This window comes from Pteropus medius, unplaced genomic scaffold (genome assembly GCF_902729225.1).
Source record: "Pteropus medius unplaced genomic scaffold, Ma_sr-lr_union100, whole genome shotgun sequence".
NCBI lineage: Eukaryota > Metazoa > Chordata > Mammalia > Chiroptera > Pteropodidae > Pteropus > Pteropus medius.
Genome location: NW_024347788.1, coordinates 6,688,603 through 6,705,844, shown reverse-complemented (window position 1 = coordinate 6,705,844; position 17,242 = coordinate 6,688,603). Strand labels below are relative to the sequence as shown.

General features: G+C 37.4%; 1 protein-coding gene and 1 pseudogene across 5 annotated transcripts in view; both read left to right on the top strand.

Annotated features, from left to right (window-relative positions):
• ELF1 (E74 like ETS transcription factor 1) overlaps window positions 1-17,242 on the top strand; it is a 91,120-nt gene that overhangs the window by 60,056 nt on the left and 13,822 nt on the right. For 4 of the 5 annotated variants that reach the window (XM_039877184.1, XM_039877185.1, XM_039877182.1 and 1 more), the window contains 3 exons: window positions 7,142-7,322; window positions 13,710-13,817; window positions 14,547-14,714. In XM_039877184.1, the coding sequence (XP_039733118.1) occupies window positions 7,142-7,322; window positions 13,710-13,817; window positions 14,547-14,714 (457 nt within the window). Of the gene's footprint in view, window positions 1-3,234; window positions 3,464-7,141; window positions 7,323-13,709; window positions 13,818-14,546; window positions 14,715-17,242 lie in introns of all 5 variants that reach the window. The other variant, XM_039877187.1, reaches the window with a different exon arrangement.
• Window positions 15,880-15,998, top strand: LOC120614554 (uncharacterized; annotated as a pseudogene).

Sequence of the window (17,242 nt, the reverse complement as noted above, 5' to 3'; positions counted from 1 at the left end):
TTCCATGTAGAGTCATATACTGATATTTTTAGATGTTTCCCAGTGTATAGTCAGGATTGGTAATCATTGGTAGAGTTTACTTAGGTTCCCTGATGCAAATAAAAGGTAATGGAGAGAAGATGCTTAATTTTTTAAAATGTTTTGAGAGAGATGATGCTTGGATTTTTTTTTTTTAAAACGGAAGGGGATGACAGCTTAAACGGGGGCAAGATATTTTGCTAGGGCATCAATGAAATGTTAACACCGTCACGTCTTAAAGATCTTACTGCTAAGTATTAGGAATGTCTTGGCCATTTTGTGACTAGCTCTGACCTTCCTGAAGTTCTTTTAAATAAATGTTGGGAAGGGGTCTGGTTGAAATTATGTAGGAAAAAACCAAGGTGAATAAGGTTGGTGGTCTTCAGCAAAGAAACTTGAAGAACGTCTAATCTCAATTTAGAAATGGAGCCATTTTCGTATCCATAGGGGACTGGTTCCAGGATTCCCCCCAGATACCAAAATCAGAGGATGCTCAAGTCCCTTATACAAAGTGGAGTAATATTTGCATGTAACCTAGGCATATACTCCCGAACACTTTAAATCTTTTCTAGGTTACTTATTATTCTTAATACAATGTAAATGCTCTGTAAATAGTTGTTATATTGTTTAGGGAATAATAAAGTCTGTAACTGTTCAGTGAGATGGACCTGTTACCAGAAAGCAGGTGCCTGCATCGTGTGATTGGGGGCTCTGTCCTTGGATCCCCCACGAAAGATGGGCGTGGAGGTCCGACGCTCGGGGACGAAGGACAGTGGACGAAAAGTAGCAAGCAGACGTGACTTATTAAGCAAAGTGCCCTTGGGAGAAGTCCGGGCGGGCACCGCAGTGGAGGCTTGGGGGCCCTGAGAAGTTGAGGGTGGGGGTTCACGTGGGTCATGGGGCTTCTTTGTTCTCCTGTGCCTCCCGTCTCCAATGGCGCGGTTCCGGGCGCCTCCCTCAGGCCCGCGCGCTCCCAGCCGGGACATGCGCAGTGGGCATGCGCAGTGGCCGCCCGCGGGTGGGCAGTCCTGCGCCTGCGCATCTGGACTCGAGGGGCGGATCATGTTCAGTTATATGAGTCAAGTTCCCCCAGAGTAAGGTCGCGTAGTGGTCATCTGCAGTTAACTGCCCAGGCACCGTGGGGGTGGTGTGGGAAGAGGGTGGAGAAGGCGCCAGGCACTGCCCAGCCTCTGGCCTGCCTATCTGGTTTCTGACCTTGGGGGAGGGAGGGAGTCTCCAGAAGCCTGCCAGACAGACACCTGGTTGTAGATGTTCTGCTGAGCTGGTCTCAGGGCCTCATTAACCCTTCACCGGTCCTTTCCTTCCCGCTCAGCTACCTACCTACCTACCTACCCTGTCACAACCATTGTAGGTCTATTAGTACCCGTCAGCAGCAGCGTAACATTAGGGAAAAAAATGTTTTCCATCCACAGTTGGTTAAATCTGTGAATGTGGAACCCGCAGATGTGGAGGGCCAACTGTAAGAAAGTAGAATATGTAAATCTTTATTGCCGTAAGCTATAGAAATTATTTAGAGTAGATTTTTATTAAAATATACCAAACTAATATTGTATTAGTTTCAGGTGTACACCGTAGTTATTCAACATTTATATACGTAAAGAAGTGATCACCATGACAAGTCCGGCAACCATTTGACAACGTGCAACTATCACAATCTAATTAACTATATTCTCTGTGCTGCCCACCACATTCCAACGACTGGCTGGTTTTGTACCTAGAAGTGTGAATCTCTTTTCTCCTCCACTTTTCCCCCACTTTTTTGATTTTTCAATGACAGTTGACAATCCATATTATTTTATATTAGTTTCAGGTGTACACGTAGTGGTTAGATATTTATATAATTTACAAAGTGATTCTCCCTTACTAGTCTAGTACCCACCTGCTACTATACATAGTTATTACCATATTATTGACTATATTCCCTATGCTGTACATTATATCCCCACTTTCTTAATACCAATTTGTACTTCTTAATCCCTTCCCCTTTTTCACCCTGCCCCACAACTCCCGTCCCATCTGGCAACCATCTGGCTTGTTGTTCCCTGAGCCCGTGGGTCTGTTTCTGTTTTGTTTATTTTGTTCTTTAGATTCCTCATGTAAGTGAGATCATGTGTTACTTGTTTTAAAATTAAATTAAATCGAGTCCTGTTATGGTTTGAATTGCCTCTCCCTGCCTCACTACACCCCAAATCTTATGTTGAAGTCATAACCTCTAGTATCTTAGAATGTCATCTTTGGAAATAGTCATTGTGATTGTCATTAGTTCAGATGAGGTTATACTGGGCCCCAAATCCAATGTGATTGGTGTCCATATAAAAACAGAAAATTTGGACACAGATACGTACTGGGAGAACACCATGTGAACGGAGCGGACCTTCTCTCAGCAGCCCTTGGGAGGAGCCAGGCCTGCCAGCACTTTGGTTTCAGACCTCTAGCCTCCAGAATTGTGAGACGATAGATTTCTCACCTCCTCTGTGGTACTTGTCCATATCAGCCGTAGCAAATTAATATAAATCCCTGTGTTTTATTTATTTTTAAAATATAAATCTAGGAAAATGCAGCATTTGAAATTTTGCCATGCCTTCGTTTTAGAGGTTGAGAACCATTTCTCTATAAAGAATTTTAGGGCTTGTGGTTATGAAGTTCTCAAGGTTCCCGACTCAGACTGGCTGGTTGCCAGTCAGTTTAAAAGGCGGGAGTTTATTATGAGCCCAGATCAGCAGCTGGAGTTTCAGGAGTTGGTATTTTCCTTCTCTTCATGGTAGTAGATTCGTTACAGTCACCTGAGAGAGGTTTTCTGGATGTACAGTTGTCCCTTGAACAGCATAGGGGTTAGGGGCACCGACCACCATGGAGTCAAAAATTCTGTTACAATTTAAGCTGGCTCTCTGTATAGTGGATTCCCAACCACAGATAGAAAATACTGTTCCACTGCTCTCGATCTGTGGTTGTCAAATCTGTGGATATAAAACCTGGGGATACAGAAGACCAACTGTATATTTATTGAAAAAAAATCCACATATAAGTTGACCTGTGCAGTTTAAACCAGTGTTGTTCAAGGGTTAAGTCTATTTTGTATATACAAATTCAGGGGTATTACCTAAGATTCAGAGTTGGTATGTTTCTTGTATATGAATTAATAGTTCCCTGGAGAAATTAGAGTTGAACAACTTCGAATATACATCTTTATTTCAGTGGACTAGAGTGGCCCATACTTTTCATGAGAGGAGCAAGTATCTTAGGACGAGAAGACAGTATGGATACATTGGGAGTGACCCTGGGAAGTCCCAGGGGCCTGAGAGGAACTGGCTATGCCCACACGACAGTTTATAATAGATTCGGATTGGAGAGGCCCTGAAAAAAGTATTATTGAAAGTCACACTTCAACACAACTTACGTATTCTGCTTTTCTAAACAGAACCAAGTAAGTATGTCAACAAAACAACATGCACTGTGTTTACGGCTGACCCCAGCAGTGTACAGGGAAAGAACGTGGACTCTGAAGTCATTTGAAGTCAGGGCGCTACCACTTCCTAGCTCTATGTCTTGTGATAAATTATTTCCCTTTCCTGCAAGCCTGTTTTCCCATGTATGAAATAGATAATCCAGTGTATCTCCCTCATAGGATTCTCTGATGATTATATGAGGTGTTAATCCATGTAAAACAATTGAGCAGAATGCCTGGTGCGTGTTAAGTGGAAGTAAATGTTAGCTCATAGTGGTAGTGATGGCAAACAGGTACGTTAATCTCTTCTATTGTAGTATCGTAAACTTAGACAGCTTTAGGATTCATGTTCTTAAAATACATCTTAAAACAGAACCTGGAAGTGCCCTTGCGGCATCAGCTGGAGCTCTTCTTTCATTTAAAGTGTGGAGAATACAGTCATGACAGGACCGAGGAAGGCCCTAGGTCACCTGGCTCACGGTCCTTTTCACGTGTTGTTACCTTCGAAATCACAGAACCATGTGACCCTTTTCATTCTGTTTTTTAAAAAATTATTTATTTATTTTTAAAGTAAGTTTATTGGGATAACATTGGTTAATACGAGCATATAATTTTCAGGTGTACATTATCATTTGACATCTGTATATTCTATTGTGTGTTCACCACCCAAAGTCCAGTTTCCTTCAGCTACCAGATATTTGATCCCCTTTACCCACTTCACCCTCCCCCTGATCCTTTTCATTCTTAAAGTTTTTGCTTCTAGGGAAACTAATTTTTTTCTCTCTGTTTTTGTATGTTTGACATTTTTCTTAATAAACAGTTTTAAATTATTAAAATATTGGAAAAATAATTGTTTAAAACAATTAGAATATGGTCGATTACACATAGACCAGCTCTGTTGGGGAACAAAAACTGGTAACAGTGGCCGCCTCTGGGGAAGGACACTCTAGGGTTGACTAGAGAGACAAGTGACAGAGTGCTCCTGAGACCTATAAATTCTGGAGGATAAACAAGGCCTTCAGTCTACCTGCAGATTAGTAGAATAGGACAAAGAAGAAAGTAGTAACAAGTATCTGTAGTTGTTTGAAACTTGGAGACTATGTAGATTCAGATAAAATTTTGGAGATATCCATTGTCACATCCACACTCTTAACACTCATTAGCCAAAATTCCTGGGCCGAATAGATTTGGATAGGGAGGAGAACTCTGGTTTCAGTTGGGTGAGGACGGCTCCTGTGAATTGCATCGGCGTACTGCTGTCTCTGACTTAATGACCTTGGGTAAATTTCTCAAGCTAATTCCTCATCTGCCAATGGATGGAGATGGTAAGCCCTCTTCTTACCTGCTACATAGAGTTTTGCAGCAGAAAATGGAGTCATGTGAAAATTAACTGAGTTCTAGGCCCAGCCTTGTTAAAAGACTAGAAGCTTAACTTGAGATCTTCAGAGGGAAGAGGTTGGGTTGTATGTGCAGTTTTCACTTCAAAAAAGAGAAGAGAAAGCCAGGTCGTCAATTATTCTTTGCTTTGGCCACTTTATGTGATACTTTCTCATGTGTGTAAATCTTCTTTCTGTTTTAAAACTCATGATTTGGAGAACCAGTTTGCTTCTAAGTTCCTCTTTTTTGAAGAGAGGAACTTAGAGGAAGAAACATTTTGAAATCAAATGATCTAGATATGTTTTAGCGTTGTTACCCCCAAATTTAAGAGCATAGCAGTCATGAAAGCACGAAAAGTATCTGTTTAGCAACTGTGATATATTTAATTTAGATAACTAAATTCTTATGATAGAAGTACTAGTTAATCTCAGTGTGCAGTGCTACAAATATACTAATTTTAAAAGATGGAGACCGCTTAGTTATAATGAAACCATAAATAACATTTTTAATATGGTAGACTTACTCAAGGAAAGTAACAAAGTACCTGAAATTATTACATATGGGCAGTAAGTTTTTCTTACATTTAAAAAGATAATACTCTGTGGGAATATGTTTAAGAAACAAGATAGTTACATGGTCTTGAGCTATCTTCCTATAAGATACTTACTAATTAATTACAAAGGGGAAAAGAGTAACTTTGTAGTGAATAAACCTGGTGGACATGACTCCTACTAAGTGATTTAAGTTAATGTCACTAGTGATGGGATGAAAATGATATATTTGGAAGGACACAACATTACTTTTTTGATATTCTTGCCAAAAATACAAACTGAATCTAATCTTGAGTTAATATAACACAAACCCAAATTGGGGGACATTTTATAAAACAACCTGTATTTTTCAAGTCTCATGATCATTAAAGACAAAAACTGAGAACTCTAAAGGGGAAATTTTTCCTGATTGAAAGTTATCATGAAATATGATGTTTACTAAATGAAACCTATGATTCTAGATTGATCCTGAACTTTTTTTTTTCATTTTTTTAAAGGACATTAATGAGACAATTGAAGAAATTTGCATAAGATCTGTAGATTAAGTAATAATGTTATATGAGTGTTACTTTTCTGGTTTTGGTCATTGTACTATATGTGATAACCACGTTTTTAGGAAACATACACATTAGTACTTAGGGTTAAAGGAGCAGTATGTCTGCCACTTTCAAATAAATCAGAAAAATAGATATAGAAATAATAATATAGAAAGAGAATGATAGCCATGATTAAGTATTAAAATTTGAGGAAAATGGATGAAGGTTGTAGGGAATTCTTTGGGCTACTTTCGCAACCTTTTTGAGTCTGAAATTAAAAAGAAATGGAGATCATAACTTTATGAGGTTTGTCACTAATTAAATGATTTTTCTTTCTTTTTCTTTTTCTTTTTTTTTTTTTTTTTTGCATTAATAGGCTGTTTATTGCATACCAGTGGTTTGGGGGAATAGTGATTTGAATAGAAATATTAATATGAAAATGTGGCAAATGAATAATACCATTATAGAATGACAGGTAGAGCTATATAAAAGGAGTTGATAAATGTCAAAGTGTTTTTACTATGTTTGAAAAGTAATGCTATAGATAGCCCTCATTATTATTACATAGTATTATGCTTATATGTTATATTAATATGTTAAAAAAAAGTTTTATTCGGTTTTCACTTTGATTAACACTGAATTCTTTTCATGACCAATTAACAGATCTTTGAATAGGTTCTTCAAAACCTTCTCTGGGTCAATTTCCTCATCTAGAAAAGGAGGCGACTGGAATAGATTAAACAAGGGTCTGTTCAGTTCTAAAATTCTGTGGTCTTATAACTAGATAGAAAAACGAAAGTTAATTTTCCCGTTTGAGTCAAAAGTTGTTGTTAAATACGGCCTGTATGCCAAGTGAAAGTAATGTTTATTTAAACTCACAGACATTTTTCTGTCAAACTTTTGTTGAGATTTTAATTGTGCATTTAATTGTATGTCCCTTCTTATACATTAATGATATTAGTAAATTTAACGTGGTTTAAAAGTTTACTTTTATAGGCTCTTCCAGTGAAAACTGGTTGTTAGGACTCAAAATTGATAATGAAAGTTCATGTGGTTTTCGTAGACACGTGAGTAGGCTCCCTGGGGCCTAAAAGGACTGTCACGATACAAGCAGCTGATGATGTGGGAATTACACTGATGTTAGATCTGATAAAAGCCGGACGTCGTTAACCCTTTGTCCCCTTGCCCCTCAGCTTGGTGACCCAGCTATTTTTCCGGCTGTAATCGTGGAGCACGTTCCTGGTGCCGATATTCTCAATGGTTATGCTGGGCTGGCCTGTGTAGAAGAGCCGAGTGACATGATCACTGAGAGCTCCCTGGACGTCGCTGAAGAAGAAATCATAGATGACGACGACGAAGACATCACCCTGACCGGTGAGTGGGCCTCCAGCAGGGCCTTACTTCAGCAGAGTTTTCGCCAGTGTCGTAGCCCTGTGATGCAGTACCAAGTCCCTAACTTGGTTTGGAATCACTCTGTCACCTGCAGAGGGTCGAGCCCTTCAAGAAGGAACGTGCATTTTCTTTCTCACCTCCCCTTTCTTCTTGCTTAATCATCTATTGAGATGAATGTGACAGAATCCCAGGCGCCTAACAGGAACCAAACCAACTCGGTTCATTGCGCCTTCTCTGAGCGCTCTTTACGTGCCTAGCTCTACACTCCTGAGAACAATGAGAAGTTGTTTATAGGAAAAAAGATAGGAAAGTTTTTCTTTTCTTCCTTTCTTTTTTTCTTTTTTTACTACTGCTGCATGAAGCAAATTAGGAGGCTATGATCCAACTGTAGGATAAGGTGCTGAGATTTCAAGAAAAGTCTCCTTCAGGTTCAGCCAGACTAGTAGGATATTTAAAACGTGAAGAGTTCACTCCATGAGCATGGGGTGCAGTGGTGGTGGTTTCCATCAGTTTTAGAAATCGGTGTGTGTGCACCTGTGTGTTATGCATTTACATGCGGACATCTTGGCCAGACGTGTCAGACGTCTTTGGGAAAATCAGTTATCTGGAAGCCTTTGTTTAACTTCTCTGTCTTTGAGCGATGTCTTGAGAAAGCAAAGGACCTCGTACCCCTCCTTAGTCTAGAGCGAGGGTGGGGGGAGTCCTGGGGTTTGGACACACTAAGGGAAGACAGAGAGATGGGAAGGCACACTTCATAAACTGCACTTACGAGCCCTGGGCGGCACTGCAGGTGATTTAGGTGAATTGCTGTTAATATTTATTGCTAATGTTTTTAAGTATGGTAATAGCAATGTGTGAGATTCTTTATCCTTTTTGCATACATATACTAAAATACGTAGAGATGAAACTTGGTATCTTGAATTTCTTTAAAGTAAACCTTGAGGGCAGTGAGCGGAGGACAGACGAAAGCAGAGGGACCATGTGCCTTTAATGGTTGACGCTGAGAATGGATATGTGAGAATTCATTATACTGTTTCATAATTTTGATTTCGTTTGACATTTTCAGTAATAAAAAGATTGAACTATTTATGGATTCGTGGCTTATGTTAATGGCCGCAGCTGTCATCTGTAATACCTGACGCCAGATTTTCATATTCAGCAAAACACTTTCATTTTTATCGTTGATTTATCTCATATCAAGTTTGATATAAATTTTAAACTTATAAAATAAACGTACGTTGATAAAATACCACTTTTATCTGTTTATATGTTAGAAGCCTACATAAGGTTTTATTTGGCAAAAAGCTTGTGCTATTTAAAAATTTGAAAACAATTTGACTATGAGCTCCTATCTATGTGGAGAGTCTTCTTTCACTGCCAGCCTTCGAGGATAGAGTAGTGAAATTATTAAAGGAGATGTAGAAATTAGATTTCTGCAAATGGAAGGTAACCATGATGACCGTATTCATTAGTAAATCTCCTCTTTAAAAAATACTGTTATGATTCTCTTCTTTCACATTTACTTCTGTTTTTACAAGGTCAAACATAATTTTTAGTTATTCAAAATCATTTCAAATGTCTTTAATGAGCTGTTTCCTAAGTTATTATAGTATCAGTGTTTTCTGTCCTTGGTATAAATAATAGATTTTAACTAGTTCCCAGATTGTGACTAACCTATTATGAAGTTTAAAAATACGTGTATCAAAAACTGTGGGTTTTATTATTGCCTACAAGAAGTTTTTGTCATCCATTTAATGAAGGGCCAACGTTTTCTTTACATTTTTAAAAGCTAGATGTACTTTTCTTTGTTTGTTTTCTTTCCTGTTTCATGTGAGACCCACCAATTTATTTTGCATTAACTGACCTAAGCACTGCAGCTGGATGGAATAAACAGTTTTACAGATTTGACCATTGATATTAAACACATTTAGCTGGCCTCACGTTTTTGAAATTTCAAAGAGTAGCATGATTTCTATATAGAGCCGTGGAATAATTTCTAGTGTATATGACTTTAAAAGCAAGGTTCAGGACGGCACAAATAGTATGCTTGCTACCTTTTGCTTCATAGAGGCAAAAGAATATAAGCGATATGTGTGCGTTCGTTTATATTTAAAAAATAGATAAACCAAAACTGATAAAAATGGTTCTTTACAGGGAGAAGGAGGGGACAGGGATGAACGCTAGAATTCTCCAAATGTACTTTGTTTTGTAGCTTTTACTTTGGAATTGTGTAAATGTTTAACAGAATTATAAAACAAAAGTAAATCCAGAAGAGGGAAAATGAGAAATCTCTAGAAATTGAAGCACACCGAAACAAACGAACCCAATTATTATTGAGTTGTTGGTATAACCATGCACAGAAGACTTATTTATTATTTAAAGTGATTTTTAAGGCTGTACATTTCCCAATGGGATGTAGTCTAAGAAGCAAAAACAAAACTGCAAAGGAAACTTAAACAATTTTCAGTAATTATATTCTTAGTAATAACATGGTTATTGTTGTTTTAAAACTTTGTGCATGTGAGGGATGGTAGGGTAAAATCAATTAAATAATGAAGTTAGTGTTGTAAGATGCCAGGATTTACAGTTAAACAAGATATGCAAATGTTAAATTGCAAAAGTTAAGTAGATTTTATAATTTTATAACTAAATTCTTTATGTTATATAAGTCTAAAAATAAATTCTGTAATGCTAAATTTGAGTTGAAAATACTAGTATGAACTCATGATGTATCTTCTTTAAAAGATACAAAGCCAAAATATTTTCTAGCCAAACATGGGCAACTGGAACATCTATAAGAAGAGTAACCACAATGGATCGAAGTATCTATAATGTTTAAATCCATGATCGCATAACAATACTTACACACAGCCATTTTGAAAACTGACAGTTTAAGGTTAAGAGCAAACATTTATTCTCTCTTCTCTATATGAACTGTATCACTGACTAACTAGATTATTAGATGAGAAGTTTCTCTCTGTAGTAGTGTTCCAACGAATAAATGAAAAAGGAAAGGTAAATAGAAGATTTGCATTTCGTAATCACCAACGAATTAATAGGAGTAGGTATTGAGCATCAACAGTTACCACAAAAAGAGTACACCAGGCTCTTGAGCCTTTTAATGGAGGAAAACATCATCACAGATGAAAAATAGCCTTCCCCAAAAAATTTGACCAGAATTTGATGGAGCCTCCAGAACTGACTGCCAATTTTGAGGAAATGTAGAAAAACGTGTTGTATTGCACAATGGGAATACAATTAGCAAAATCCGGATTGTGGGAAATTATACAGGACAAACAGTCTGATTTCTTCATTAAATGCAAAGAAAAGAGAGACAGACAGACAGACAGACAGATGGAGAAATGAAAAGAAACTTAAGAAACCTGTGAGTCAGTTGCAATTTGAGGATCTTATTTGGATTCTGATTCAAACAAAAAACTGTCCCCCCCACCGCTATTTATGATATTTGAGGCATCGGACATCTGAATGCTATTTGACATTAAGGGAATATTGTGGGGTTTTTTGTTTGTTTGTTTTTTAATGTGTGATAATGGTATTCTGTTTGTTTTCAAAATATAGCCCTTATCTTTTAGAGAGACATTGTGAAATATTTACTACTGAAATATTAGGATGTTTAGAATTTGCATCAAATTATTACGAAGGTGGAGGAATGCATAAAGATATAGATAAGCCAAGACTATCCACGAATTGATAATTGTTGAAGATGGGCGATGAATACTTAGTTCATTATATTCTACGAATATTCATAGTCATATTATTATGTGATTGTTTAAAATTTTCCAAAATATTTTTTAGAAAACCAATCAATTTCCTAATTTTGGCCATCGAGAAAGCTTAGCAGTAATGAACAATCCACCAGCAGTGGGCTCTCCTAATATACAAATTATGGTCTCTAAATGGACTTTCCACTAAAAGTACTAGGGTACCTGGAAGAAACTGCTAATTCTGGGTTTGGCGCAGGAAATGTCCAAGGATAGCCTGTAATATCTTATTATCCCAGAAGGCACGGAAGCTATCAGAAATTACTCGGATCATGTCTAAAAGAAACCCAGGAACCAGCTTTAGTTCCCAGTGGCCAAAGATGGGACATTTAGAGATTTATTAGGAACTACAACCACAAAGGATTGAAGAATATCGAATGTGTTAGAGTCTATATTCACAGTGATACTGAAAAAGTAACTCCATGGTCACTTTTGGAAGATAGGAGGAAGCCCATTTATTCTAAAAAACAGTAAATAATGGAAAAAGAATTAAGCATTTAACTTGTCGTTATTGTGTGAACTGTGGCTCAGGATGACCAGATATTAGGAAAGTTCTTTATAGAAAATTATTGCTAATAAATGCTGGAGGAATGATAGGATTAGGATGATCATTTTGGAATCCTTCATGAAATAGTGGATCTAGGCAACTATCATTAATAACTGCTAAAGCCGTTAGATGAAAGACTGGCAGAGAATTTCGTAATGGGTAGATCAGGCTGACAGCACTTTAACTCGATTCTCAATCTTAGCGGTACCGAAAGAATACTATGAGACTTTATAGTGTTACTTCAGGAGCCACATAGAATCACTCAGCATTGCCTTTGACACATTCTTGCCAAAAAAAAAAAAAAAAAAAAAGGAATGTGAATCTAATCAAGCTTTTAGATGTTGTTATAGGTTTGCAGGAACTACAACATGGCGGTAATCAGCAAAATCTATAATGTGGGAAACTATAGACAGATGACCCTATTTCTTCTATGATAAACAACGAAAAGGGGCAGGGGGAGGGGCGGGGGAGGCAGTACATGTCACCAAATGTAATGCACAAACTTTGGATCCTGATTTGAACAAACCAACTTTTTAAAAAAACCTGAGACATTAAGTCTTGAATCTGGGCCCTTGATACGTGGAGTTTATTATATGATTTTCTCTACTTTTGTATACGTTTGAAACTTTTCATTTTGGAAAGCTTAACAAAGAAGTGGTTTGAATTTCTCCTTGTTGTCTGTTCTTAGTTGATAGGCAACTAAATTGTCATACGTGATAATTTTATCATTTTCATCTACCCAGCAGACTTTAAAATATTTTATAAAACTTGATATCTAGAGTTACATAATGTTTAAAGGATGATAGTTAATTGTTGAGTTGTCTGTCTCTTATTTGCCTGATTTTTTAAAAATTAAATTTTAGTAGGATGTTTTTCTCAATTCATAGAATTTCAAAGCCCTGACAAGGAGTAATATGCCCTTTTAATCTTTTTAATTTTAATTTTAAATTTGCCTTAACTTTACAAGATTTAAAATAAGAGGCTTAAGTTTTTAATAGGAGGTTATATAGATATCTATATATATATCTCTATGTAATGTAGATATAGATATTACATGTTATTTTTTAAAATATAGACTTTAAAACTAACATAATTTTATCACAAATATTGAGGGGAAAATACAGCAAGTGAATATAAGGTATTATGGATAATGACTATCACATTCAGGAGACTTGAATTTATCCACGAAAAGAGTACATTCGTAGCTTAGTTTCTTGGTTCTGATCCTAGAGGTAAAGGGCTTAAAAGCCATTCAGGAATTCACTGTGCAACTATTTGGGACACCTGTCTGCGATGCAGAGAAGTGTCAAATATCTAGCATGTACTTGGATTAATTTTCATTTGTGTTTTAATATTTTTTAAGAACATTAAGAAAAAAACGTAGACGAGGCACAGCCCATAGCAAGGGAATAAGTGTTCTTCAGTACACACTAGTGACTATGACTAAAATTTTTTGGAGACGGTGGCAATTCACTAATTATAGAGGAATGGAAGAAGAGTCAGAGATGAACGATGACCCATGTTCATGCCTTTTATGAACTAAGAGCGTTGGAATCAGTGTTAGAGCCAAAAGGGAGCTACACCGTATCGGCCAGTCGTTTTATAGCGTGGAGCCCAGTGACAGACTGGTTTAGTGGCACACGTGTCACTCCTGAACCATTTCTAATCAAGTCCAATGCCCATCGTATTTATTCTTGAAAATATAAGAATCGTTGGAGAAGTGGCTCGCGGTTTCCCTCCAGAGTGTGAGCTGTTTTGCTTATTCTTCCTACCTCCCAGCATCTTGCAGATTTATTTATTTATTTATTTATTTATTTTAGATTTTGGTTTTTAATACAAACCTCCCATCTTGAAGAGATTTTTTTAAATATGAAAGACAAGTATTTAATAGTAATATTCAGTATAGATTTTTATCTGTTGGTACAAAGTAAGCGTGTAAACCCAAGTGAGGTATCCTGGTTCAGGAGATCAGGATCTCTGTGTTTCCGAGCAGCAGGTGTCTCATAGCTAATTCCGTTCTGTTCTTTCAATGTGTTGTAGTTGAAGCTTCCTGTCATAATGGGGACGAAACGATCGAAACGATCGAGGCCGCGGAGGCACTCCTCAATATGGATTCTCCTGGCCCTATGCTGGACGAAAAACGGCTAAGTGAGTGCTTCTGTGTTCTGATCGTTCCTGTTTGTATACTTTGACAAGTTATTCTTGCCATCTCTCTCTATTTGATGGCAAACGTCAAGAGACCAGAGATATGTTTTATATTTTTTCAGTCTGAAGCACATTTTAAGGTATAGTACAAGTCTAGACACCTTTGCTAAAGGGTTCAGATAAACAAGACTTTTTTTTTTTTTTTAATTTGGGGAGTGAGGCCTTTAGGAACAAAAAAGTAATTTAGTTGCCACATAGCAGACGATGCAGAATTTCTTCCCTTAACCTCATTGGTGAAAGTATTAAGGTATTTAGGGCCAACATTACTATTATAATTTAGTGATCTCTGTAGATATTCATCAGTGAATAGGCAAACATCCATTGAAAAGTTTTCTAATTTTCATAGTGCGAAGTTTTTATAGAGAGGAAGAATAGTAAATACGGTCCGGTCAGACCGAGGTCTCAGAGATGACTGTGGCAGCACTGTGGAGAATGGAGAAGAGAGACGAGACAGGCTGGAGACAGGGAGTCGAGTAAGGAGGACATCGAAACGGTTCAGTCAAGGCTGGGCTGGCTTGAGGTACCCGACTTAGGACAGAGGAAATAGAAAGCAGGGACTAGATTTCAAGATTTTATTTCTACTTCAGTCTTCATAAAAACAGGAGATTACTTTATGAAGTTATTTTGATTTCTAGTGCAAAGTTGATAATTAGTTTATTTTATTTCCATTAGATAATAATATTTTCAGTTCATCTGAAGATGACATTGTCGTTGCCCCAATCACTCACGTATCCGTCACATTAGACGGGATTCCTGAAGTGATGGAAACTCAGCAGGTTCAAGAGACATATATGCACTCACCAGGAGCCTCCTCACCGGAACAGCCTAAGAGGAAGAAAGGTAAGTGGTTAAGTCGTTTAGGACAAACGGTCAAGTCTTGATGTGGAATCGAAATGTAATTTTTATTAAAAGATATTTTTATACCAATTAAAACTTAATATAAGAAAAAAGCGAGGGTACAAAACATAAATTAAGGGGTATTTCTTCATATCAGATGCCTTTTTTAAAAAATTAGATTATTCATACATTTAAAATATTTGGTCTATCTTACAGAAAAGGTATTTTCCAACTTTTTAAAGCCTCGATCTTTTATCTAAACCCTTGTGTCCACACTCAGAAAGAGCTTGGGGTAAGGGCAGGCCACCCTCCTCCCATGGACGTAGTTTGAAAACCACCAGCATAGATTCCAGTATAAGACTCCAGTGGGAAAAATGGTTTGAAAATCAGCAGGTAAGTAACTGAAGAGGAAAATGTTAGAATGTGTTAAGGGAATTTTTAACTTTTCACAAACTCAGACTGAACTTAAATTTTAAAGTCTGACACTCTTTCCCTTTTATCACCTTCTGACTCTACTCCAGCTTGTTTAATATTTTGAGTTTAATATCTTGGTTAATGGTATCTCTACCAGCCACCCAGTCACCTAACTTCACGTGAAAGTAAGGAAAATTCTAAGAGCCAAAAATGAAGAGGAAAATACAAACAGTAAGAATGAGCTGACACTGTAGCAGCTCTGAAGGGCCGAGAAGGATATGGCTTGGGGTTTTTTTTTTGCCCTTGTAGAGGCAGATGCTTAGGTCTTGATTCAATGCAAGATAGGGAATGGGGCAGAGACCTCAGCGTATCATTGGGATCCTTGAAAGGCTGTACCCTCATGGGAAAACAGTTTGCTCGTTGGCATAGACAGATGTCAAGGAAGTGTGTGTTCCTCAGGTGGGGCTCTGAGTAGAGAAATTCTTCCTTTGAAAGTTCATAATCCTAGGCTTGCCTTAACTTAGGTTTACGATTAGATTTTAAACGGTCACTGTTTTGGGAAGTTTGCAGCCAAGTAGTTAACATAAAAGTAACCCCAGACTAGCAGTAGCTTAGGGACACCAGGCAGAAATTCTTGTAAAATTGTTCTGGCAAATCTAACTTAAACCAGGCTGCCCAAGATTTCCTCGAGTAAAACCCTGTTGATGGTGATGTCACATTTCAATATCGCAGAATAGTTCTCTCAGAAGTTCAAGTCTACGGCCGTGCCACCCTGAACAAGCCCGATCCTGTCTGATCTTGGAAGCTAAGCAGGGTCGGACCTGGTTAGTACTTGGATGGGAGACCACCTAGGAAGACCAGGTGCTGTAGGCATAAAAAATAAAAAATAAGGGATTGTAAGCTGACAAAGTCCTTGCAATCTGTGAGGTCAACCAAGGGTTGTCTCACCTTAAAAAAAAAAGAAAAAAGAAGAAGTTCAAGTAATAGAATTATCAAGTAGAAACTTTCAATGAGTATGATTGCAATTAAAGCAAAAGAATTAAAAAAAAACATGATCATAGAATAAAACCGTTAAGAATACCAGGTGCAACTTTCACTTCTAGTCAAGATGGAATAACAGAACCTGACTTGGCAACGATTTTTTGGACATGACACAATAAGCACAAGCAATGAAAGCAAAAATTAATAAGCAGGACTATATTAAACTGAAAATTTTCTGCACAGCAAAAGAAACAATCAACAAAATGAAAAGGCAGCCTATGGAATGGGAAGAAATATTTGCAAATCATGTATCTGATAACGGGTTAATAGCCAGAATATATAAGGAACGCATACAATTCAGTAGCAAAAAAATAAATAAATAAACAATCGATTAAAAGATGGGCAGAGGACCTGAATAGACATTTTTCTAAAGAAGACATACAAATGGCCAACAGGTACATGAAAAGATAACTTAGTATCACTAATCAGGAAAATGTGAATGAAAATCAAAATGAGATATCACCTCATACCTGTCAGAAAGGCTATCATCAAAAAGACAAGAGATAACAAGTGTTGAAGAGGTTGTGGAGAAAAAGAAACCCTCATACACCGATGGTGGGAATGTAAATGGTACAGCCACTATGGAAAACAGTATGGAGGTTTCTCAAAAAATTAAGAATAGAGCTGCCATGTTACCCAGCAATCCCTCTTCTGTATATCTACCCCCCAAAATTGAAAATATAAGATATACATACCCCTATGTTCATTGTAGCATTATTCATAATAGGTAAGTCGTGGAAACAATCCAAGTATCCTTCAGTGGATGATTGGATAAAGAAGGTATGGTACATATATATACAACGGAATACTACTCAGCCATAAAAAATGATGAAATATTGCCATTTGTGACAACATGGATGGATTTGAGAGTATTATAGTAAATGAAGTAAATCAGATGGAAAAGGAAAAGAACCATATGATTTCACGCATATGTGGGATGTAAAATGGAAAGCAACAAATGGACCAAATCAAGTGAACAAACAAACTCACGGACACAGGCAACAGAACAGTGGATACCAGAAGGGCGGGGTGATACGGAGAGGATGCAGAGGGTAAAGGGGGTCAAACACATGATG